General features: G+C 39.1%; 1 protein-coding gene across 4 annotated transcripts in view; it reads right to left on the bottom strand.

Moving 5' to 3' along the window:
• Knl1 (kinetochore scaffold 1) overlaps nt 1–26,086 on the bottom strand; it is a 64,898-nt gene that overhangs the window by 11,837 nt on the left and 26,975 nt on the right. For all 4 annotated transcript variants that reach the window (XM_029484719.1, XM_021156287.2, XM_021156286.2 and 1 more), the window contains exons 9-19: nt 22,499–22,637; nt 21,862–21,929; nt 20,519–20,617; nt 17,109–17,224; nt 12,180–12,270; nt 11,260–11,376; nt 10,018–10,105; nt 5,146–5,223; nt 4,933–4,972; nt 4,038–4,139; nt 1,801–1,901 (exon numbers count right to left, since the gene is read on the bottom strand). In XM_029484719.1, coding sequence (XP_029340579.1) covers nt 1,801–1,901; nt 4,038–4,139; nt 4,933–4,972; nt 5,146–5,223; nt 10,018–10,105; nt 11,260–11,376; nt 12,180–12,270; nt 17,109–17,224; nt 20,519–20,617; nt 21,862–21,929; nt 22,499–22,637 — 1,039 coding nt within the window. The remainder of the gene's footprint in view (nt 1–1,800; nt 1,902–4,037; nt 4,140–4,932; nt 4,973–5,145; nt 5,224–10,017; nt 10,106–11,259; nt 11,377–12,179; nt 12,271–17,108; nt 17,225–20,518; nt 20,618–21,861; nt 21,930–22,498; nt 22,638–26,086) is intronic.

Genomic DNA, 26,086 nt, shown 5'->3' with positions numbered 1-26,086 from the left:
AGGGATTCTCTTTATAGCCCTGGCTGTCCTGGAACTCACTTTGTAGACCAGGCTGGCCTAGAACTCAGAAATCCGCCTGCCTCTGCCTCCAAGTGCTGGGATTAAAGGCGTGCGCCACCACCGCCCGGCCTCCTCCTTCTTTTTGAGGCCGGTTTTTTCTATGTACTATGGCTGCCTTGAACTCAGAGATCATCTGCTACAGCCTGTTGAGTGCTAGAATTAAAGGCATATGCTACTGTGCCTGCCTTCAGGCTTGGGTCACATCAAAACCAATTTGTGACCTAGGCTTGGTGGTACATGTCATTAATCCCAGCACTTAGAATGTAGTTCGGCAAATCTAAGTCTGAGGCTAGCCCGGTCTATGGAATGAGTTTTAGCACAGCTATGGTTAAACAGAGAGCCTATCCTGATAAACTAAAACACAACAACCTGTACCCACCAAACAAAAAAACAAAAACATAAAGCAAAAACAAAACAAAACAAAAAAAACAAAAAACCCCACAAAAACTCGGGGAAATTATGGAAAATAAAGTCAACAACCAAAACAGAGAGAAAAACAGCCAAGCCAACACTATCTGGTTCCTGGGTCACCTCAGTACACAGAGAATGTATTTTATAACTGAAAAATATCACAAACTCCCTTGACTAAATTAATTTCAGTGCAAACATTTTTTTTCCCAAGAATCAAACAGGTACAAGGTGCACATCAACTGCATTCAGAAGGCAGAGGCAGGTAGATCTCTGAATTTGGGGCCAGCTAAGTATACATTCTGAGACCTTGTCTCAAACAAATAAAACATCAAGTAAAGCCTTATGAAGACAGTGGGACCAACGTCTCCATATCTACTAGGTGTAAGTTACTTCTTGCTTCTCAAATTCCAAGTCTTGTCTTTTTGATGGACGTTTTATTAAATTCTTGTGTGTCCTAGGTACTACAGATAGCATGAAGAAAACAGCTGTGAGGTGGAGAGAGATGCTTTAGTTTGGTTCCCAGCACATCAGGCTCACAATCTCTTGCAATTCCCAGCTTCAAGGGATCCAACAGGTTCTCCTGTCCCTGTGGGTGTCCACATATACATACATATACACACATGCTGAAAAACATATACATATTAAGAGTAAAACTTAAAAGGGCTAGAGAGATGGCTCAGCAGTTAAAGGTGCCGACTGCTCTTCCAGAGGTCCTGAGTTCAAATCCCAGCACCCACATGGTGGCTCACAACCAGAGGTAATGAGATCTGACACCCTCTTCTGGGGTGTTTGAAGACAGCTACAGGATACTTACATATAATAAATAAATAAATCTTTAAAAAAAAAAGAAGAAGAAGAACAGCGATTCAAGTAAATTCTCTAACAGAATACACACACACACACACAGGGAAAAAACATTATTTGGATAGAGATAATTTCATTATCTAAAAGAACTCAAAACCAACTATCTTTTTATTCTTGTTGTTTGTTGTCTTCTGAGATAGGGTCTCACCAGGTAGCAGATGATCCTGTCTAGCCATGCCACCATGTTCTACTATATTCTTTGTTCTACATATATTCTTTGTTCTACAACATACAATTCTTTCGTAGTGAGATAGTAGAGCATAAACTTAGCATGTAGGAGTTCCTGGGTTTGATCTCTAGCAAACTTCCCCAAACTATTATTATTAAAGTCCCTTATTCTTCTGAGATTCTCAGCAGTATTGTCATTTTGTTAAAAGATACTATTATAATAAAATGTAGGTTTTTCTCTTTAGAGAGTACAGTCATTTATTTTTCTGTAGAGATCATTTTAGCTTTGCTTCTTACCTAGTGGCTCTCCAAAGGTGATGATGAGTTCTATGGAATCATAGACAAAGGTAAATACAGCTTGATCATCACTCCACTCAATGACATCCCACTCAGACAAACTAGAGAAGGACAAACAAGAACAACAAGTAAGTCTACCCTTCCTTCCTTCCTTCCTTCCCAATGCTGGGGGTTCAAGCCAAGAAATTACAATCCCAAATGAAGAATTTGTGATATCATTCATATAGTACCAATAGGAGCACTGGATTGGGAAATTATCTATTTAAATAATTTGAATGGCCAAGTTGGAAGAACGACACACATTTTCCATCCTAGCCCGTGGGAGGCTGAAGCAGACAGATCCCCTTGAGTTTAGGCTGGCCTGTGTCACACAGTGAGATGGTATCTCAAAACACGATACAACAACTTTGGCAGCACATATACTAAAATAGGCACATAGAGTAAAATAAGAACAAATTAACCCTTGTACAAAAATAACTCAAAAATTTGTGAAACATCACACACACACAGATTGATCACCAGTGGAAGCTTTATGACTAATAGACACCTTTTGAGGACAAACAACCTAAAACAAAATCTTGGAAAAGAAAATATGATTACACAGTCTTGTGCTTTTTGTTTGTTTGTGGGTTGTCTTTTTTTTGAGTCAAGTCTAACTGTGTACTCTGGTTGGCTGAGAACTTGCCATGTAAATGAGGCTGATCAAGAACTTATAATAATTCTCTTGCCTCTGCTTCCCAAGTGCTGTGATTACAGGTATGTTCAACAACACTTGGGTCAATCTTATGTATTTGAAACTTAGATCATATATTGGAGGGGAAGGGGATCTATTTGATAAAAAGTGTTAAAGAGGGACTGGAGAGACACTTTTGCATATACCAACAAGATTTTGCTGACAGGACCCTGATATAGCTGTCTCCTGGCAAACACAGAAGTGGATGCTCACAGTCATCTATTGGATGCAACACAGGGTCCCCAGTGGAGAAGCTAGAGAAAGTACCCAAGGAGCTGAACGGGTGTGCAACCGTATAGGTGGAACAACATTATGAACTAACCAGTACCCCCAGACCTTGTGTCTCTAGCTGCATATGCAGCAGAGGATGGCCTAGTTGGCCATCAGTGGGAAGAGAGGCCCTTGGTCTTGCAAAGATTCTAGGCCCCAGTAGAGAGGAATGCCAGGGCCAGGAAGTGGGAATGGGTGGGTTGGGGAGCAGGGGGAGTGGGGGAGGGTATATGGGATTTTTGGAGAGGAAACTAGGAAAGAGGATAACATTTGAAATGTAAATGAAGAAAACATCTAATTAAAAAAGACTGCTCTTCCACAGGTCTTAAGTCTAATTCCCAGTACCCACATGGTGGCTCACAACTTCGGCAATGGGATCCAATGCCCTCTTCTGGTGTGTCTAAAGATAGAGACAGTATACTCTCATATATAAAATAAATAATCCTTTAAAAAAGTAATCATTAAAAGAAGTGTTAAAGATATATTTTAAAGAATATTCATCTTATTTTATGTGTATATGTGTGTGCCTGAGTGTATATAGGAGGGAGGCTCCTGAGGTAAGAAGGTGGCATTGGATCCCTGAGAAACTGATTATAGGTAGTTGTGAGCGACCATGTGGGTACTGGGAAATGAACTGGGTCTTCTGCAAGATCAGTACACTTAACCACTGAACCAGTTTTCCAGACACAAAAATATTTTAAAGTATTTTAAGCTCATGAGTTTACTCTCCTAGACGTTTTTACCTCAGGTTTGAAATACACTGACTTTTTTTTTTTAAAAGGTCAGTTAGTGGTTCTCAACCTTTGAGAGTCAAACAACCCTTTCAAAGTGGTTGTCTAAGACCACTGTAAAACACACATATTTACATTACAATTAGTAACAGCAGCAAAATTACACTTATGAAGTAGCAATAACATAATTTATGGTCGGGGGAGTCACCTGACATGAGGAGCTTTATTGAAGCGCAGCAGAATAAGGAGGGTGAGAGCCACAGCTGTGGGTGTTTAAGGCCATAGCAATGGCTGGGTATTGGGATGTTGGAATGTGGGTATTCTCAAGAAGCTGAGGCACGGCAATTGTTTGGATCCAGAAATTCTAGGCCAGGATGGACAACATAGAGAAAGCCTAACTTTAAACAACATTAATAATAACCCACCCAAATCCTCCAAAGGTCTATAGCAATAAATAAGGTACAGGATAGACCAGAAACTGAATGCTATCTACTTTTGCTTACCTCAGTTGATCCAGTAATTCTTCAGTTTTAGTTGTTTGTTCTTTTATAAATTCTATCTGAGCAAGGGTCTGCGTTTTCTGTGTCTCTACTTCTAAGAATTTTCTGCAAATAAAATCAGGTATTCACAGAAAAACAAAGTATTTGTTAGAGTTCAGAATAGTAACACAATGTTTTGGGGATGGGGAGTTGACTCAGTGGATGAGGTTTCCCTGTGAAAGCTGAAGGAGCCGAGTTTGGATCCCTGGCACCCAGTAAAGACAAAGCAAGGTGTTCTAATAGTGTTGGGACAGATCCTTCAGAGACAGATGAATCCTGGTGCTTGCTGGCCAGTCAGTCTAGCTAATCGGTGAGCTCTGGGTTCATGAGAAACTCTGTCTTAAAAGCTGAGGTAGAGGTTGGCTATGATGTTGCACACCTTTGACCCCAGCATTGATGGCAGATCTTTATGGGTTCAAAGCCTATCTCATCTACCTATTAACCTTGAATTACAGCAATCTTTATGTCTCAGCCTTCTGTCTGCTAAGATTATAAGGAAGTACCAACATACCCATACCAACTTAATTTCAGTTGACATTACTATCTGTCAAATTAATATTTGTCAACTCAAATTTTATTGGCTTGGTCATTATTTACATGTAATTTCTTTCTTTTCCTAAATGTATTCATTTTTATTTTATGTGCATTGCTCTGTGTGTGTGTGTGTGTGTGTGTGTGTGTGTGTGTGTGTGAGAGAGAGAGAGAGAGAGAGAGAGAGAGAGAGACTATGTAGCCTTGGCTAGGGCTAGCCTGAAGCTCCCTATGTAGACCAGGTGGACCTAAAATGCACAGGGATCAAAACATATGAGTGAGCACATCTGGCGCCTTAACATGTTTTAACACCCAACTGTCAGCTGACCTCTGAAGCTCCTCTTCTTCAGTTTGCAGCTGTTCCAGTTCTATAAAAAACAAAACAAAACAAAACAAGCATAAAAAGGACACCAGGAGAAATGTGAAACTTAGATTTTTTTCACTTAGTTTACTGAAAAATTCTGACCTAAGCTAATCTCATCTAACATGTGAATGAACTCAACAGTGCTGTTCTCCTTGTCACCTTAACTAAGTTAGTTACCTTTCTCTGCATCTCTCATTTCAGAATCCCATTCTTCCATGGCATCATTTTTCTCTTCATTCTCCAAATTCTTAGTTTCTAAGGTAAACATCAAGCATTAGAGATATATTAGATATCAGATAAATAGATGGTCAAATGAAATATTAGGAATTTATACTGTTTTCCCAAATACCCATCCTCTGCCAATAAAATCCTGAACTATGATTTCAAAGACTTTTGGTATCATATAAGTGAACTCTGAGCTAATGACAGTGATCTCATCTTAAAACTATTATTAGTGTTCATGTATGTACGTGTGTGTGTGTGTGTGTGTGTGTGTGTGTGTATGATTGTGTGTAATGTGAGTGTGGTGAGCACTTGAGGTCAGCAGACAACTTTTGGGAGTCATTTCTTTCCTCCTAAGTGGGTTCATCAACAAGCTTATGCATCTAGTGCTCTTGATGCTTTCTAGTACCTTTGAGACAGCCTTGTTCAGGCCAGCCATAAACCTGTGATCTTCCTGCCAAAGTCTCCCAAGTAACTAGGATAACAGGTGTGTCACCATGCTCAGTTTGTCTCATGTTAGCATTGAAATGTTTTCCTTTTTGAAACTGGGTCTCATAAAGCACCAGCTGGACCACTGAGTAAGCTGACCTAACTCTTGATCTTCCTGCCCTTACCTTCTAAGGACTGGGATTACAGTGCCTACTCCAAGCTTGCATTTTACCTCAAAAATATCCCCCCTACCCCCCTTTTTAAGATAGGGTTTGACTATGTAGCTCGGGCTGGTTTGGAATTCATCATGCAGACACTAACTCAACCTCCACAGTGCTTGAGATTACAGATGTGCACCATGACAACCAGCTTGCATTTACTTATCTATTCAAACCCAAGCTCTATAGCGCCATTAGCGCTGTTAGTGCTTAATAAACACACGGCTAGTTCACTTTTCCTTTCCTTTCCTTTCCTTTCCTTTCNTTTCCTTTCCCTTTCTTTTCCTTTCTCTCTCTTTCTCTCTCTTTCTCTCTCTCTCTCTCTCTCTCTCTCTCTCTCTCTCTCTCTCTCTCTCTCCCTCCCTCCCTCCTCCCTCCCTCTCTCTCTTTTTTCTTATTAGGTATTTTCTCCATTTACATTTCAAATGCTATCCCAAAAGTCCCCTATACCCCCCCCCACTCCCCTACCCACCCACTCCCACTTCTTGGCCCTGGCGTTCCCCTGTACTGAGGCATATAAAGTTTGCACTACCAATGGGCCTCTCTTTCCACTCATGGCCGACTAGACCATCTTCTGATACATATGCAGCTAGAGACACGAGCTCTGGGGGGTACTGGTTAGTTCATATTGTTGTTGCACCTATAGGGTTGCAGACCCCTTTAGCTCCTTGGGTACTTTCTCTAGCTTCTCCATTGGGGGTCCTGTGATCCATCCAATAGCTGACTGTGATAGTTCACTTCTTATAAGCATATTTAGAGTTCCTTGAGAGGCTGTCCTATGCCTAGTCCCAATAACAAATCAAGCTTTTAGAAGACATTCCCTCCTGTTCTCTATTTTACTTTATCTCTATCTTCAAACACATGTAGTTGGTATGGGTTTACTAAATGTGTTAATTGTGAATAGTCTGTTGTTTTTTGTATGTGTGTGCATGAACACACATTTATCTGTGTATGTGTTATAAAGAAACTGTTTTACTCTGTAGTTCAGGCTGGCCTCATACAGTAATCCTCCTGCCTCAGCTTTTCAAGTGATGGGATTAGTGATGTGAACCATGCCTGGCTTCTCTTTTTTCTTTTTACTCCTATTCATCTTTCATATTTTAGCTGTAAAGTCTCTTCTGTATAGGTAAGGCTGCTTTGACCTCTTAACTAGATCAGATTTCTATTGAAGTATCCCAGTACCTTATAATATCATCCACAGAATTTACTATGAAATTACTTTTGGGGGAAGGATGATTTGGTGTTTTTGTGTTTTTGAACAAAGGTCTTGTGTAACACAGGCTAGCCTCAGACTCCTGATCCTCTAGACTCTGTCGCCTACAGACTGAGATATCAAGTGTGTAATAGCATACCCAGCTTATTTGTTTAGTGTCTACAGTTGCTTCTGGATTAAAAGTTGCTTAAGGAGCGGGGATGGTAGTACATGTACAGTCTCTGTACTGCGGAGGTGGAGGAAGAAGCATCAGGTGTTTAAGGACACTCTCAACCATTTTAGAGGTCAGTATATCCTACATGATAGGACATGGGAGGAAAAAAAAATTCCACAAGGGCACAAATCATATTTGGTTTGGGCTACTAATGTGTTCTTATTTCTGAGTACCATCATATAAAAGTTACAAACTGCCAGGTGTGGTGGTGCACGCCTTTAATCACAGCACTCTGGAGGTAGAGGCAGGTGGATTTCTGAGTTCGAGGCCAGCCTGGTCTACAAAGTGAGTTCCAGGACAGCCAGGGCTATACAGAGAAACCCTGCCTCGAAAAACAAAAACAAACAAATAAACAAACAAAAAGTTACAAACTAAGCAAATTTGAAAAATGAGTAATGAAAGAAGAAAAGGGTAGCCATTTAGTGCTACCTAAAGAGGGGAGGGAAGCATAGCTGCTGTGTTTTTCCTTCTGTGGGTTTTTTTTTCTTTCAGTCCTGAGAAAATCAAATCCAGAGACTTGAAAATACTCTGTCAACAAACTCCATTCCAGCCTTGTTATTTATATTTGCTTTTTATATGGGGTGTAGAAGGCTTCTAAACAAATTTATTATTTGTAAATGGGTGTTTTGTCTATGTACCACATGCATGCCTAGTGCCCTCTGAGGTCAGAAGAGGCCATTAGGTCCCCTGGGGATGCAGCTACAACCACTATGTGGGTGCTGGGAATAGAACTTGAGGTCCTCTGGAAGAGCAGACAGTTCCCACAAACTGTTGGGTCACCTCTCTAGTTCTTTTCTCCCCCTTTCTGAAGGATCTCCTACTATTCAGGTTAGCCTAGAACTCAAAAATGTAACCCACACCAGTCTTGAGATTAAGGCAGTCTTCTTACCTTGGCCTTCCAAATGCTGGGACTGCAAGTTTTGAGCCAGATTTACCCAATTATTTTTTTTCCTCTTTTTTTAAGAGTCTTAAGTACCTCAGGATGACCTTGAACTTAGTTATATAGCTGAAAATGACCTGTAACTTGAGGCCTTAATCTTCCGAGTGCTGTGGTCATAGGCATGTACATTCATACCTGACTTCATCAGATGCTGTTGGGGATGGAATCCCAGGGTTCTGTGCATGCTAAGCCAACACTTAAGAAACTAAACCACACCCCTACGGACGCTTTAAAGATGACATCGAGGTATGTAAATTAAATGGATATGATAAAGGGAGGAGTCAATATAAGATTACTGAGAAGATATAATAGAAATCATTTATTTGATTTTTTAAAAAGAGATAGTATCTTGCTATATAGGGCTGGGTAGCCTAGTACTCACTATGGAGTTCAGGCTGGCCTCATTAGCAAATCTTCTGTCTCAGCCTCCTGAGTACTGGTATTACAGGGTATGCACTACCACACCTGGCAAAATCAGTTTAAATGGGAAGATTGGTGTTAGGGGAGAGAAAAGAAGGAAGAAAGAATGAAAGGTCTAGTCTAAAGGCTTCTATTTCTTTTATTATGAAGTAGAAAGTAAAGTAATGATGTAAGTTATTTTAAAACTATAATATTCATATATTCATTTTCAATTAAATGCAGGATGCATGTATTACATATTTTTTCTATGCAATTCACAGTGCTAGGGATGTTTTAAAAAACATGCTTTTTTACTAAAGCATGCTAATTTTACCTCTCGCTCTATGTGTGTGTGTTTGAGTGTGTGTGTGTGTGTGTGTGTGTGTGTGTATGTACATAAGTTTGCATGTGCCTGTGTGTATGAGTGTATGCCTGAGGATGCCAGGAAAGGATGTTGGATCCCCTGGATCTAGAGTTATAGGCAGTCATGAATCACCTGGCCTGGGTACTGATGGGTTAGTTTGAGTAAGAGAGGCCCACATAGGAGCTAAAAGGAAAGCCCAGAAATAACGGAATTAGAGTTTGGTGTTGTAATGCCTCAGAGGGTAAATGAAATAAATAGTTTAGGAAGAAAAGAATAATCAGCAGTGTCAAAAAAAGGAAACAGACTAAGGACCAGGGAACAAGAAAGTAAAAGAAAAATCTCATAAATAAACAAATAACATTAAAATTACACAAACAAACAAACAAGTGTGATTAAAAAACAAAACCCCAGAATACTGGGCATGGAGACACACACTCATAACACAGCACTTGGTAGGCAAGGCAGGAAGATCACAAGTTCAAGAGTAGCTCAGGCAAATTCTAGGCCACCCTGGGCTATACAGACTCTGTACCCCAAATAAGCAAAGCCATACAAGATTATGGTATAGGTTATGAAGAGCTTTGCAAAAGAACTTAATTTTTTTTGGACATTTCTTCTTTACTGTTATGGATGATTATAGCGAACCAGAATTTATTATCATTTTTTATTACGGTTATTTATTTTGGAAGGTGGGTTACGCACCACAGCATGCCTATGAAGATCAGAGGAAAACACATGGGAATCAGTTCTTTTCTTCCACCATGTGGGCCCCAGGAATCAAACTCAGGTCATCAGGCTTGGTGGCAAGCACCTTTATGCACTGAACCAACTCATTAGCCCAAAAAAGGGTTTTATTTTGCTCCACTTTAAGTACTCAAGCTGCTAAGACAGCATAGTAAGACCAAACTTTCTAACTTATAGAAGCCTCTATAGAAAACTATCCTTTAAGTTTGTGTAGTTGCGGGAGTCGAGCCTAAGGCCTTCTGCATGCTAGGCAGGTGTTCTTTCACTGCACTCTATCCTCAGCCATAGAGGAAAGCAAGACTTTACCTGTTTCCACTTCAGCGAGACAGTTATTGATCTTCTTGAGCATAGTGTCCATCTCATTTATTTTTATCTGAAGTTTCTTCTTCTCATTCTAAACACAAAATATTATAGATTGTAAACCTTAAACTCCAAACTATCCTTTAATACTTTTAATTACTGTCGTGATTATAAATGGGTAAATTTGTTTCCCTTTTTTATTTGGCAATACCAGTGACTGAACATGCTAGTCACATGATCTACACTACTGCCCTTTATTCCTGTCTTTTTTTTTCCCCTTCACTTTTTATTTAAAGTCAGGGTCTTACAATTCAATTGCCTAGGCTGATGCTGAACTTGTGATATTCCTGCCTTGGACTTTCAAGTAGCTAGGATTACAGGCCCGTGCCACCAAACTGGCATGAACAGGCAAATTTTGAGGTCAAGACTTTTAGTCTGGACTTAATTTGTTTTTTAATGTAAAAAGACGAAGTTATTCTGTATGGATATTGATATTTATTGCTTTAAAAAAGGTTAATTTTTTTTTTCTGTGATCAGATGGACACAGGCCAAACAGAACTACAGCCTTTAAGTGTGTGTTTTAGTTTGTTTGTTTGTATTGCTGTTATTATTGAGACAGGTTCTTGCTATGTGATCCAGAACTTACAGCAATACTCCCGCCTCAGTTTCCTGTAGGTGTGTGCAACAGGCACAACCATTTTTGAATTTTTATTTCTATAAAAGATGAAACTGTATAAAACACTTCATGTACTTGTTTGTTGGTACTTACTAAGCAGCACTAGGCTACTGTGCTTGCTCTTGTGTACATGCATAAATGCTTGTGCTCACTGGCACGAGCATCCCACTTATGTCTCTCAAATGAGAGACCGAACAAATGTCCTACCACTGAGCTACAGTTTCAGCCTTGTGTGTAAGTCCTTTTTGAAAGAAAAAGGATAAACACATGCATATACATTTGCAACTGAATATGGATATAAAGAAGATAATACTGCCTTCTGTGTGAATAGGGACACAGAATCACAAGTATTTTATCTCAATATGTAAAATGGATGACAACATGCAAGACATAGGCCATATTAGTAACTATACTTTATTTAACTCCCAGTGCCAAAACCTGAAGCTTCTGGTTTCTAGAACCTCACTTTTTATAAACAAACTTTCATCCAAGCTTCATTTACATGTCTCCTAAGAAGCATGTCGTATTTTATATCTACTATACATTACTATATATCCACCATCTCAAGTTACCTCAGCTGAATGCACCAATTTGTTATACAGAGCTACTTTTCCTTGGTGAGTGAAGACTTTTGTCATCTTGGTATAGCGTGATTTGATTTTGTTAAGGTAAATTCCATAGTTCTTCAGCTGTATGAGAGAGTTAAAGAGTACATGTTACTAAGAACAAATCAGAGAAGGTAAGTAAGGTCTGGGAAGGCGAGTTCAGTTGCCTGTGCTGGGTTTTGCCTAATCTAGATTCCGATTCCTAAGACAAGAATTTTTCATTTGCAAATTGGCGAGCTGGAAGTCACTGTACAGATCAGGCTAGTCTTAAATGTGTGCTCCTTCAGCTTCTGCCTCTGAAGTGCTGTGATCACAGGTATAAGCCACCACACTTAGGCTCTGCATATCTATTTAAGAATATAATCAAAAACTTCAGTTTTGATTCTTTCACTTATTTTATAAACTAGAAAATGATTGGCTCTTAATTAACAAAGCATGATTATATATTAGGGTACATGGAAAATAGCTAATCAGTTAAAGGAAACCTTCATTTAAACCAAAGGAAAATGCAAAAAAAAAGAACATCATATATATTTTTCCAGGTTAAATTAGATATCATACATTAGAAAGGTTATATTTAACAATTACTTGGTAATAATTAGATAAGACCACAGTAACACATTAGATCTAAGACTAAATTTTAAAACTCCATACTATCAAGTAACAGGTCTTTTTTGTTTGTTTTTTTGACACAGGGTTTCCTTGTGTAGTCCTGGCTGTACTGGAACTAGCTCTGTAGTTCAGGCTGGCCTTGAACTCAGATATCCACCTGCCTCTGCCTTCTAAGTGCTACAAGTAAAGGTTGGGAATATCACCACAGCAGGCTAAGCAACAGTTCCAAATGTATCAAAATGTGTCATTCTTGTCCAGAAAACGGCATACAATACCTCTTCATCCGAGTAGTCTTTCACCCTTTCCCACAAGTTCCTATTTACATCCGCCAGTAGTTTATTTTGGTTCAATGCAGATATCTTTAATCTAAAACAAACAATGTTAATACAGGATTTAGAATTCTGCTTGAATAAACAAGCTTAAACATACAGCCAAACAATTATTTCTAGTTTTTTTTTTTCCCTACACAGGAGTAATTCACTCAGGGTACGCAGCTAGCATGATTATTCAACATTTAAAGAACAAAAATTAAGAATGTGGTTGGGCGGGACTGGTGAGATGGCTCAGTGGGTAAGAGCACCCGATTGCTCTTCCAAAGGTCCGGAGATCAAATCCCAGCAACCACATGGTGGCTCACAACCATCCGTAACAAGATCTGGCGCCCTCTTCTGGAGTGTCTGAAGACAGCTACAGTGTACTTACATATAATCAATAAATAAATCTTTAAAAAAAAAAGAATGTGGTTGGGCACACTTTTCATCCCAGCACTCAGAAGGCAGAGGCTGGCTGATCTCTGTAAATTCAAGGACAACCTTGCCTACAGAGTGAGTTCCAGGACAGCCAGGGCTACAAAGACAAATCCTGTCTTGAAACACACACACACACACACACACACACACACACACACACACACACACAATGTCTCAATGATGCTGGGAAGTGGGATAGATCCCAGGGTCAGAGAGGCCAGAGTCCATTGGTCATTGGTACCTTTAGGTGATGGCAGGACTTGGAGGGGGTAGAGATGGCAGTAGGAGAGGGTAGCACCTGAATTTCTGAATTACTAAGATCCCAGCTTCCAGGGTGTTCAGCAAAAAAAGGGCAAAGACTTGATTTTGAGTCTTAGGACAGATCTAGGCCGAGTCCCTGAGACTCTCAGCCTCCATGGGCATGGTAGATTAGACCAAGAGTCCCAAACTCTAGTCCTCCCATCTTGGGATTCTCAAACTTCCCCCAATGACTTACTCCCACAGCCCATCATGGTGTCCCTCTGCTTGCTCTATCTTCCCAATATGTTTTGGGATTCATTCCTTGCATGACCACTAAGAGTTTAGGCTCTAAACTCCGGAGGTCAGAATCCCAGCAAGTGCAGCAGCCTCTGGAGGCTGTTCAGGATCACTTCAGCCCACCACCAAAATCTTCATTCAGGCAGCAGTTAACCAAGACCCTCTAGAGACCTTGCCAGCTAACATTACCCCTCACTCCTGAGGGCCTCCTCTCCATTACTCAAGCCAATAATTCTGAAAATTCAAGCTTCCTACCCTTGAAGGCCCACACCTGGATGGCGACTGTAGTACTCTGTACATCTGCTCCTTGGGGTTGTTTGTTTTTACTTCTTCCTCAGTTCAGGCATTTGGCTTTTCCAGAAATGACTGCCCCTAGTTCTCCATAGCCTACACTACATCAAGGCTAATGTACCTTCCTTACAAAAATCTGACTACCTCCAGGATGATACCTTCCTACCACTACCTGTACATTGCCTATATTATTTATTGTTTTATGCAAAGCAGATACTGTACATATGGAATTGTATAAGATGGCTGCATTTGCAATCAAGGGATGGTACACACCTGTATTCCTAACACTTTAGAGACTGGGGCAGGAGGATTGCCTAGAATAACCAGCCTAGACTTCAGTCTCTTTTGAGGCACTGTCTCAAAAAAACAAACAAACAAAAAAGAACTTATATATAAGTACTAATTTTAGTGGTTAAGAGCTTGTTATTTGGAGGACCTGAGTTCAGTTTCCAGCACCCACACTGGGTGGCTTAGAATTGCTATTAACTCCAGCTCTAGAAACTCCAACACCTGGCTTCTTTGGACCTCTCTCTCTCTCTCTCTCTCTCTCTCTCTCTCTCTCTCTCTCTCTCACACACACACACACACACTTTAAAATAATAAAAATAAAATTTTAAAGTAAAAAAATTAAAAAGGAGTGGTACAAATCAAAAACTTTCTAAAAAGGATTCCTACACTCTGTTTGCTTACTGTGAGTGAAAGCAGTGCTTTCAAGTTTAAGATATCATTGTATAATTGATGTGAAGTTGTAGTTAGTTTTTAAAGTAAAAGTTCTCAATTTAGCTCAAAGTTTATGTAACCTGTACAAGATAGCATTTATAAAACACAGCAAAGTTAACCTGGCATAGTGGCACACACCATGAATATTAAGGCTGCTGTGGCTTGGCCTGGCAATGAGACATTGTTCAAAAAAGAAAACAATAAGAAAGCTGTTATCCTTTCAATATTTACTAATAAATAGAGGAAGTAAATCTCTAAAACAAAGAAGACACTTGTGATACTGAGAATTAGGCTAGACCCTTATGCAAATTTATTCAAGTGCTCCACTGAACTATATATATCCTCAACACAAAATTATAAAATATAACAAACAACAAAACAAATCTAAATAAGCTTCTACTTTTTAAGGCTAGATTCCATTTTTTGAAAGCTTTATTTATGTATGTATGTATGTATGTATGTGTGTGTGTGTTTGTGTGTACTTGAAGGAGTTTATGTACACTATGTACGTGAAAGAAACCAAAGAGTTAAGGAGAGGGCATCAATCTCCTGACTGGAGTTACAGGCAGTAGTGAGCTTCTTGTACTCATACTCGCTAGCGACCTGTCCAGGCACCTGCATTTCACTTTCTAAAACAATATTAAGAATCTTATCTGTCTTATTCAGTGATGAGCCCTAGTAGTTAATATAGATTCTGATAAACAGCAGGTGCTAAATAAATATGTTGAATGAACAAAGTAGAATCAGACAATTGGTCTACCATCATTTTTTGTTTGTTCCTTCTTTTCCCCTTGTTTGTTGAGTACACAATGTGTATATGTGCACATTAGTGTGTGTCTATGGGCATGTGTGTGGAGGTCAGAGGACAATCTTGATATCACCTGTTTAAGACCCGAATCCCTTTTTTGTTTTTCTAATGCTGTGTATAGCAGGTTACATGACCCTTGAGCAGCTAAGGTCTCTTGTCTCTGCCTCCCATCTTCCGGTAGGAGCTGAGATTGAAGATGCTTGTGCTGCCATCTTTTACACTGGTGCTAGAGGTTTGACCTCAGGTCCTTTTAACCATACAACAGAGGTCCTTATTGCATTTGCTTGTTCTTCTGAAGATAGGGTCTGATTACATAGCCCAAGCTGACCTGGAATATAGTTATCACAGGATGGCTATGAATTTACCATCTTTTTTCCTTAGTATGGAGATTATGGGTGTATGCCCCATATCCAGATGAAATACTTAACAGTTTTATTTTAAATTTTAAATTTAAAACTACCTAAGTAAGGCTGGAGAGATGGCCCAGTGGTTAAGAACACTGACAGTTCTTCCAGAGGACCAGTTCCAAATCCACAGCTCCAGCCACATGGCAGCTCACCATGTATTTCCAATTTCAGGCGATTTGAAGCCCTTTCTGGCCTCCACAGGCACTAGACACACATGCATACAAAACACCCACACACATAAAATAACTTCAAAACTATCTGCTCTGTACAGCTAAGGATAAAGCTCAGTGGCAGAGAAATTAAATGCCTAGTACTCTCAAAGCCCTAAAGTCAATCCCCTGTACCACACACACAAAGAAAAAAACAAAACAAAACAAAAAACCCCAACACGTAAAGATTATTTATTTTTGTTAGATTGGGTCAAAAGGTAAGTACTAAAATAGCATGACATAAACATTATTTTGAATTCTAGGTAAAGTAGTTTTATAAATAAATTGTAAATCTGGGTGTAATATTTACAAAGACCCAAGCATTGAGCTATATTCTAAGTAAAACTATACTTTATGTATGTAAATTAAGGGGAAAATATAGCAAAAATTAGAAACACCAAAATAACTTTGATTTTGAATACTATACAATTGTTATTATTACACTATTTTGAGACAAGATCTCACTTTGCAACCCTGGGTGGCCTTGAATTCAGAGATCTGCCTGCCTCTGCTTCCTAAGTACAAGGATGAAAGGGCCTATGCCATCATACCAAGTAATACATACAATCATTTTTCCCAGAAAAGATATCATGTAGACCAGAGTGGCCTGGCTGTTTTGTTTCTTAGGCTTATTTATTTATTCATATAAATACATCTTTGGGCTTGGAGGCCAAATAGGCCTGGAATAGGATATTGGAATCAGAGCTCTTATCCTTATGACTTTGAAGCAAGTGCTCTTAACCAGGGAAACACAGCCAGGGATACACAGAGAAACCCTGTCTTATTGGTTTGTGTGTGTGGGGGGGGCGTATTATATCATTTTGAAGATGTTCTGTTTCAACTAATTTATAATATAACATAATAATTTCAGTTTATCTTTTTATTCATCCTGATATAAAACATTTTGTGCAAATAGTGGCTATTCCTTGTGGTATCCACTGAATAGATATCACTACTACTTTATTTTATTTTATTTTTAATACAGGGTTTCTCCGTGTACCCCTGACTGTCCTGGAACTCACAAATCCGCCTGCCTCTGCCTCCCAAGTGCTGGATCATTACTACTTTATGAAGTAGAAAAGGAAAGCAAATCGCTTATACAAGGCTATACAGTATTGTAGACAGAACTGGGTTTCTTTTCTTTTCTTTTTTTTTTTTTTTAAAGATTTACTTATTTTATGTATATGAGTACACTGTCACTCTCTTCAGATTCACCAGAAGAGTGTATTGGACCCCATTACAGATGGTTGTGAGCCACCATGTGGTTTCTGGGAACTGAACTCAGGACCTCTGGAAGAGCAGTCAGTGCTCTTAACCACTAAGCCATCTCTCCAGCCCCCAGAATTGGGTTTCTATTCATAATACTGCCTGTTAATTCCATTCTTTTTCCCATACTGCTGTTTTTCTAATTAAAATACTACACAGATCACTTGTTTATTATAACCCTCGAAAAACAATCACAGGGGAAATAAAACTTTCTTACTCGTCAATCTTTTGTCGAAGAAGCTCACAGTCTTCTTTATAAATCTGTATCCTGGGTCCATAAACATATTGTCTCAACATCAGATCTTCTGTGGTAGGTAATGTGTTTATAGTAAACTTTAAAATAAAGTAATCAATCAATCAGTCAATCAATCAGAATTGATACCTTTTTCTTTTAAAACCTAAGCTAGAACCTTACTATGTAGTTCAGGCTGGCCTGGAACTTAGGATCCTCTTGTCTTATCCTCTCGCCATGCTGTGACACCAGGTCTGGGAGAACCAGGTGTGGATTTTTGTTCTTTTCCTTTTTTTTTTTTTTTAAGAGAGGGTCTCATGTAGCCCAGGCTAGACTGGAACTCCTATGTAACTGAAGATCACACTGACCTCCTGATCCCCCCAAGTACTGGAATTACAGAGGTGCATGATCATACCTAGCTCAAAACTGGCACTTTAAGGACAATACCAGATACGATAACAAATACAAGTTTTAGAGAGTCTATTTTTTAAAGTCAAACAAACAGGGCTGTGTGTGTAGTTCAGTATAGAGTAATATGATGTTCTGGGTTCAAAGTCCACTCTTCCATGGGTGATCGGGTGAGCTAAGAATATTGACTTATAGGACTGAAAGGGTTTAAAAATGACCATGAATTGTTTTAAGAAAATCAAGGGTTAGCAAGGTGGCTCCCATAAATTGTCCTCTCACCTCAAAGCATATACAGGCATGTACATATATACACATACACGCAATAAATAGATATGTATAGTTGAAAAAAAAATCAATACCTAAAAATTAAGCTTACCAGGAACTACTTTACTTAAACTAGAAAGGAGAAAAAAAAAAAAAATCAAGGCAGTAGTGGCTCATGGCTGCCATTCCCAGCACTTAGGAGACTGAGGCAAAATGGCCTTGCCTTTGTGAGTTCAAAGCCATCTTCTGCTAAATTCCAGGCTACCTTGAACTAGAGACCTATCTCAACCAACCAACCAACCAACCAACCTACTCACTCATTAAGAATAGTTTGTTATGTTTTGCAACTCTAGTTTAAAGACAAATAAATGTATTTAATCTCGTTTTGGGAGGAAAAAAAAAAACTAAACAAGGTTTTAAATTTCATTACTTATAAAAAGCAAAAACAAATAACTCTTCATCCATTACTTACAAGCAGCATAGCACATAATATGATATTTCTTTTTTGTTTGTTTGTTTGTTTGTTATTGTTTTGTTTTTTCAAGACAGGGTTTCTCTGTGTAGCCCTGGCTGTCCTGGCTAATATGTTATTTCAACACTCTAAACTTTGGACTTATCTATTAAGTTGCTGGAAGATAAATAAGCATGAGGACTGTGTTTAATCCCAGGACCTGGGTGTGTCTATTTTGTTTGCATGTATTTATGTACATCATTCATGCCTAGTGCCCTGGCTAGTCAGAAGAAGCTGTCAAATCTCCTGGGAATGGAGTTATACAGTTGTGAACAGCCACATGGGTACTGGGATTCAAACCTAAATCATCTAAAAACAGCAGAGACTGCTTTTAATCACTGTGCCATCTCCTTGGGCCCCTCCAACATTTATTTTCAGACAAGGTCTCACAGACACTTGGTGGCCCTTGAAATATACATGTAGTCAAGAATGACTTGAGCTTGTGATCCTCCTGGTTGTATCTATTAGGAACTTGGATTATAGATGTGGGCTACCACATTCAGCATACTGCCAAAATTATTTTTTATTTTATATTATATTTATTTATTATGTATGTGGCATGCAAGTCACAGCATGACTGTGAAAGTCAGTTTTCTTCCACTATGGGTCCTGCGGAATCAACTTACACAGTCAGCTGAGTGTAAGGCACCTTTACCCACTATGTCATCTCACTGGCTCCATTATCACCTTCTTGTTTGTTTTAGAAATGGTTTCACTGTGAAGCCCTGGCTGGCCTTAAACTCACAGAGATCTGCACTTCTTTGCCTCTAAGTGTTGGAGTTGAAGATACCTGGCTACAGTCCTCCAGTTCTTAAAAAATATTTTTAAAGGCATAAAAATCAAAACTATATGTACTGACTCAAAATGAAATGGCAATAGGAAAATGTAGATTGTGTTTTCTAAACACTGTTTGATACTAAATGAAATCAAGATTCTTTGTAAAAGAACAAGAAAAGAAAGTTATGAAAATATTACATGGCATCACCATTCAATACAAGGCCAATCTCTTTTTTGTTTGCTTGTCAGTTAAGAGCACTTGTTGCTGTTGTACAGGACAGAGATTTGGTCCAAGTACCACACGGTAGCTTACAACTATTTGCAAACTGCAGTACCAGGCGATCTAATGACCTCTTCTGTCCTCCTTAGGCATTGCACAAATGTGATCTACAGAACATGCATGCATATAAAACATCAATAAACATAAGAGAAAAATAAATTTTAAAAAAGTAAAGCATACAATTATGTGTCTAGTAAAATAGCAGAAGTGCCAGTGGATAAAAGATTCATGCACTGTGGAACATATTAGATAGTTATTATACTCAGTTGGTAAATTAATTTGTTGCATCTTGAATTAGACATTATGTATACAAGCCATTTTAATTCATTTTGATTAAATGTACAACTTATATATAAACAATACTTGGGTATTTCAGGCCAAGGAGATCTTTGACCTAATTATACTTTATGGGTTACAGTATTTTAGCTTGAACTTCTCCATAAAGATGCAAGGATCAAGGATAACTATAAAAGCACCCTCTACTAGTGCAGCCAGCTGAGCTCCTACAACACACAGAAATATAAGGGAGCTACAGACATTGTTTAGGAAGGCTAGCAACATCTCCAATCCCACTAAAACATGTTTCCCACTTCTACTCTACAGAGACTCACAGTCATCCAAATCCTGGGACAGATGATGTCCACAGCTATAAACCTCATTTCCCATGATCTACAAATACCCATTTCTTTTGATATCTAAGATTTTTCAAGTCTCTTTTCTTCTTGAGTATGACTTGGATCTATTGACATCAAGATATTGTTAGTTTTACCACTGATGGAGAAAAAAACACTCACGGATGTCAACCTGGGAGAGCTGCAAGCTGGATCTGAGAGCTTGCCTCAAAAGGCATCACTGGAATGTTTTAGGGAGATCCCAGCTGGTACTGCAAGTATATCAGTGTGAGGAAAGGGAACATCACCAGAGCATACAAATTCGCCATGGCAGCCTCAAGCTTGGCAGCCTCAAGGCTTCACTCATAGCAGGTAGGCCTCTACCAACTGAGCTACATCCCTAGTTCATGATATTATCTTTTAATAAACGCTTGCACTGGTACAACCTAACTTAACTAGCAACAACAATGACAATAAAAAAGAATGACATATTAATGTGGGCTGGTGATATTTTGATGAATATTTGCCAAGAAATTACACTTACTTTGGCTGGGAGAGTGCTCTGCCTAGGTTTCTGTATTAAGATGTGGACCTGAAGAAGTATGAAGAACTCCTTTATTGTAATTTGTCCTTCCTTGAGTTTCTAAAAATAAAAAAAGAACTTTACATGAACACTCAAAGTGAATTCACTTTGACTCTAACAACATCATTCATTTCTAAACAGCTTTATCTACTAAGTTTGGAAATAGCCAAACTTCTTCCAGAGGTCCTGAGTTCAATTCCCAGCAATTAGATGGTGGCTCACAACCATCTGCAATGGGATCCAATGCCCTCTTCTGGTGTCTAAAGAGAGTGGCAGTGTACTCACATACATAAAAATAAGTAAATAAATAAATAGAAAAAAAAAAGCAACAAAAGACACTTAAAAATAATGTATTAAAAGTGAGAAATAAGCCGGGCGTGGTGTCGCACGCCTTTAATTCCAGCACTTGGGAGGCAGAGGCAAGGTGGATTTCTGAGTTTGAGGCCAGCCTGGTCTACAAAGTGAGTTCCAGGACAGCCAGGGCTACACAGAGAAACCCTGTCTCGAAAAACCAAAGAAAAATAAAAAATAAAAAATAAAAAAATAAAAAAATAAAGTGAAGCCGGGCGTGGTGGCGCACGCCTTTAATCCCAGCACTCGGGAGGCAGAGGCAGGCGGATTTCTGAGTTTGAGGCCAGCCTGGTCTACAGAGTGAGCTCCAGGACAGCCAGAGCTATAAAGAGAAACCCTGTCTCGAAAAACCAAAAAAATAAATAAATAAATAAAGTGAGAAATAAAGCTGAGAGTGGAGGTGCATGACTCTGACATCAGCACTCCAAGAGGCAGAGAGAGGCAGGTCCATCTCTGAGTTCCAGGACAGTCAGGGCTACACAGAGAAATTCTAAGAAGAAAAAACAAAACAAAACAAAACAAAACAACAAAAACAAAAACAAAACAGCAAGACATAAGCCATTGTGGTAGTACACATGGCTTTAATCCCAGGACTTTGGAGGCAGATGAAGACAGATCTCAGGGAGTTTGAGGTCAGCCTAATTTACATGGTGAGCTCCAAGCTAGCCAGGGCCACAAAGGAAGATGCTGTTTTAACACAAAGAAACAAGCAAAATAAAACCTCAGTGAGAAATCACAGCCCATGGGATGGCTCAGCAGGCAAGGGCGCTCAACACCAAGCCTGACAGCCTGAGTTCAATCCCTGAGACCCATAAGCTGGAAAGAGAGGTCAATTTCTACAAGTTGTCCTCAGACTGTCACACATGTAGTATGGCATACATGCACTCAAACACATACACACAAAATAAATAATAAATGTAAAAATAATTAAAATGAGAAATACATTAACATACCTCCTTCAAACTCTCTTCAGAGATAGTGTCACCAAGAAACTGTGATTCCATTTGGCTATTACGCTGTGCTAGAAACAAAGCAAAATTTATGTAAATGGTAAGCAAGTCAAAGCTAAACTGACAGGCTTGAAATGGTGGCGCGCACCTTTAGTGCCAACAATGGATAAGCAAAAGCAGGCAGATCTCTGAGTTTAAGGCTAATCTGGTCTACATCACAGTTCTAGGCTGCCAAAACTACAGGTGAGACCTTGTACCAAAAACAAATGAACAAACACTAAAATGTAAGGTTAATTTTGATTATCTTTCAAATTTATGTGCTGTTCGTGATCCTGATGCATCCCATTAGGATGTTTCTGGGAAGCTTTTCACTTAGTAAAACAAGGTATCTGAAATATAGCTTTAAGGTTCCATTCAATGTTTCCCTACTATTTATAAGCCTTTGGAGGAAATCAACTATTTCTCTGTAATACAACACTTGTCATTTCACTACAAATTTTTAAAAAATCAAAAGTGAAATTACCTATCAACTCTTCAACACTGAAAGGATTTATATAACATCCAAATACTTCTTAAGTGAAATATACTCATTCATCATAGATTCAAATAACTTATTATTTAGCCTTCATAAGTATCTTACTGCTGACATCCAGAGAGAGTCCATCAGACTTGATTGAATCCAGAGAGCTGCTGCAACTAGACGGTGTCCTGCTCAGGCTTTTCAGCAATACACTGTTGACATTTTTATTGATATCCTCTTCAGTATGATTATCAAAAATCTGAAATTACCAGAGAAACATCAGCATAAGAGCCAGTTAGAAGTAAAGACACTTGCTATGTGAGCTTAGTGGCCTGAGTTCCATTCCCAGAACCCATATGAAGGGAAAAGAAGATAATTGACTCCACAAAGTTAAGCTATCAACTTTGTTGCCATGACATCCACATACATGCTGTGGCATGTTCCTCCATCCAAATCATACATATGCACAAAAGTGTCCTCATGCACACAGTACATAATCTAAAAACATCAGCATAAAGTGATGAGCTTGGAACTTAGTGAATAAATTTTGAACACCAGAAAAACTTTTTTGCTTGTCTTCTGAAACGAGGTTTCTTTACGTCCTAGAACAGGCTGGCCTTAAAGTCAGAGATCCCCCTGCCTCTGACTCCTGAGTGCTGGGATTAAAGGCACACTACACCCTACACCACCCAGCCAAAAATACTGTTTCTAACAAAATTTACCTACATAATTCATATGCAATAACTTATGAAAGAAGTAGAATATCGCTGGGCAGTGGTGACAGATGCCCTGGGGACCACTTGGAAGGCAGAGGCAGGTGGATCTCTGTGAGTTTGAGGTCAGCCTGGTCTACAAAGCAAGCAAGTTCCATGATAGTCAGGGTTACACAGAAAAACCCTGTCTCAAAAAACAAAACAAAGAAAGAAAGAAAGAAAGAAAGAAAGAAAGAAAGAAAGAAAGAAAGAAAGAAAGAGAGAAAGAGAGAAAGAGAGAAAGAGAGAAAGAGAGAAAGAGAGAAAGAGAGAGAGAGAGAGAGAGAGAGGGAGGTAGAATATCAGGCAATTTAGGCTTTTAATGGTAGTTAATGTGCTATATAGTATAAACAAATTATTTCTTAGTTGTACCTCAGTTATAGAAAGATACCATAAGTCAAATTATGCAATTATTTAGCTGCTAGTCACCAATAGTGGAGCTACCTCAGAAGAGGAAACTAGGGTCTAAAGAGATGGTCCAATGAGGACTTGAGTTTGGATCCCTAGTGTCCACAGGGCATGCACCTGTCATCTCAGGAGTGGAGGGCAGAGAAGGAAGGGAAGTGGAGATCAGCTCAATGCCTAGCCAGCCTAGCTGAATTGGTGGTGAGTTCCAGGTTTAGTGAGAGTCCTGGTTTCAGGATAAGGTGGAGAATGATAAAGGGAGACAGCTGACACTGACTTCTTGCCTATACACACAGGCATACACGCTAACAAGCAAATATACCCATACAAAAATGTATCTCTCACCATACACTAAAGAAATGCAGAGTAGAATTTTATTTATTTATTTTGGTTTTTCAAGACAGGGTTTCTATGTGTAGCCTTGGCTGTCCTAGAACTATGTTTGTAGACCAGGCTGGCCTCGAACTCAGAGATCCACCTGCCTCTGCCTTCCAAAAGTGCTGGGATTAAACTTGTGAGCCACCACAGAAAGTATCAGTGTTTTACTCTCAGCACTCAGAAGACAGTTTTGACTCTTTGAGTTCAAGGCTACTTTGGTCTAGATAGCAAATTCTAGGTTAGCCAGGGCTTCATTTTGTTGGGGTATATTCAATTCTTTTTTTTTTTTTTTTTTTTCGAGACAGGGTTTCTCTGTAGAGCCCTGACTGTCCTGGAACTCACTTTGTAGACCAGTCTGGCCTCGAACTCAGAAATCCGCCTGTCTCTTATATATTCAATTCTTAATTTGGCACCTACACAGAGTTAAATAGCCGGATCCTAGTATTGTTATTTCTATGGCCCATCACCAGTCTCATGTTTTATAAATATTTGTTCCTTTCTCACCTGCCTAAGGTAATCAAGATCAATTATATCTAATTGGCTTTAATAAAGATATGATAGCTGATAGCTGGTCAGATCATCTGGGCAGAGAGGAACTCTGGGAGAAGAATCAGAGGTGGGAGACTCAGCCAGGGACACGATGTGAAGGGACAGAACAGAGCTGAGCAGAGAGATAGATGTAGCCACATGGCAGGATGTAGAACCAGGATTAGTAGGTTTAGAGTAGCTGGGAGACTGCTCAGCTAAGGCCTAAGCTTTAAAAGATTAATAACCTTTAAAAAATATTTTTAAAAGTCTTAAAAACTGGACTACATCCCTTTGGGGGTTTAGAATGAACCCTTTCACAGAGGTTGCCTGACAACATCAGAAAATACAGGTATTTGTATTGTGATTCATAGCAGTAGCAAAATTAGAGTTATGAAGTAGCAATGCAAATAATCCTATGGTTGGGGTGAGCACATCATGAGGAATGTCTCTATTAGAGGGTCAAAGCTGGGAGCTGGAGGTATGGCTCAGGGTTTAAGAGTACTGGTTGCTCACTCAGAAGTCCGGAGTTCAATTCCCAACCAACCATCCATAACTGTAGTCCCATGGAATCTGCTGCCCTTTTTTGTTATGTAAATGTACATGCAGATAAAACACTCATACACAAAATATATAAATACAGGGGTCACAGCATCAAGGAAGGTTAACAACCATTGATTTAGTCAGATATACAATATTTCAACAAAATACTAATTTTCATAGCATCTCGTCAGATTTAACTGTTATATTACTAGTATTAGTTTCTCAAAGCTTTGGCTATTTTCTCATCACCTCACCTCAAAGCAAACACCAGCAACACAGAAATCATTTTTTGTACTTACATTGTTTTTGTTCACACACACACACACACACACACACACACACACACACACACACACACCCCAAGCCTTACTTCAGCCTATAACCCAGGCTGACTTCAAACTTGTGATCCTCCTACTTGAATTTCCTGAGTACTGGAATATTAGGCTATATCATATCTGGCTACTTATGTGATTGTTTTTCTAAGGACTTATTTTCATTTTTAATTATGTACAAGTGTTTATACCTGTATGGAGGTATATGCATGTAAATGCAGGTATCTGAAGAGTACAGGAGAGGATACTGGGTCTCCTGGAGTTACAAGCAATTATGAGGCACCTGATGTCGGTGCTGAAAATTGAACTTGAATACTCTACAAATTTGTTCTTAATCACTGAGCCACCTCTCTAGTCCCCTTTATGTGGTTCTGAACAGGAGTTTACAAATCCTAGAGCATTTCTAGATTTCATTTTCCCACATATAAAACTGGAATTAAATGAGAAGTTTTGTTTGGAAAGCCAGATGAGGGTTTTCCTTTTTTGGGGGAAAAAAAAAAAAGGTATCCAGAGCTGGAAAGATGGTTCAGTGGTTATGAGCACTGGTGGCTCTTCCACAGGTCCTGAGTTCAATTCCCACTACCACATGGTGGCTCATGACAATCTGTAAGGGGATCAGATGCCCTCTTCTGACATGGAGGTGTACATGCAGCAGAACACTCATACAATTAAATAAAGTAAATAAAGAAAAAATTTAAAGTCCTTCAATAGATTAAAAAAAAAAAATCACCATTGGTGGTGGTGTATGCCTTTAGTCCCAGCACTTGGGAGGC

The sequence above is a fragment of the Mus caroli genome, chromosome 2 (genome assembly GCF_900094665.2).
Source record: "Mus caroli chromosome 2, CAROLI_EIJ_v1.1, whole genome shotgun sequence".
Lineage (NCBI taxonomy): Eukaryota > Metazoa > Chordata > Mammalia > Rodentia > Muridae > Mus > Mus caroli.
The sequence above is the reverse complement of the archived record's forward strand: the minus strand, read 5'-3'. Positions and strand labels throughout refer to the sequence as shown.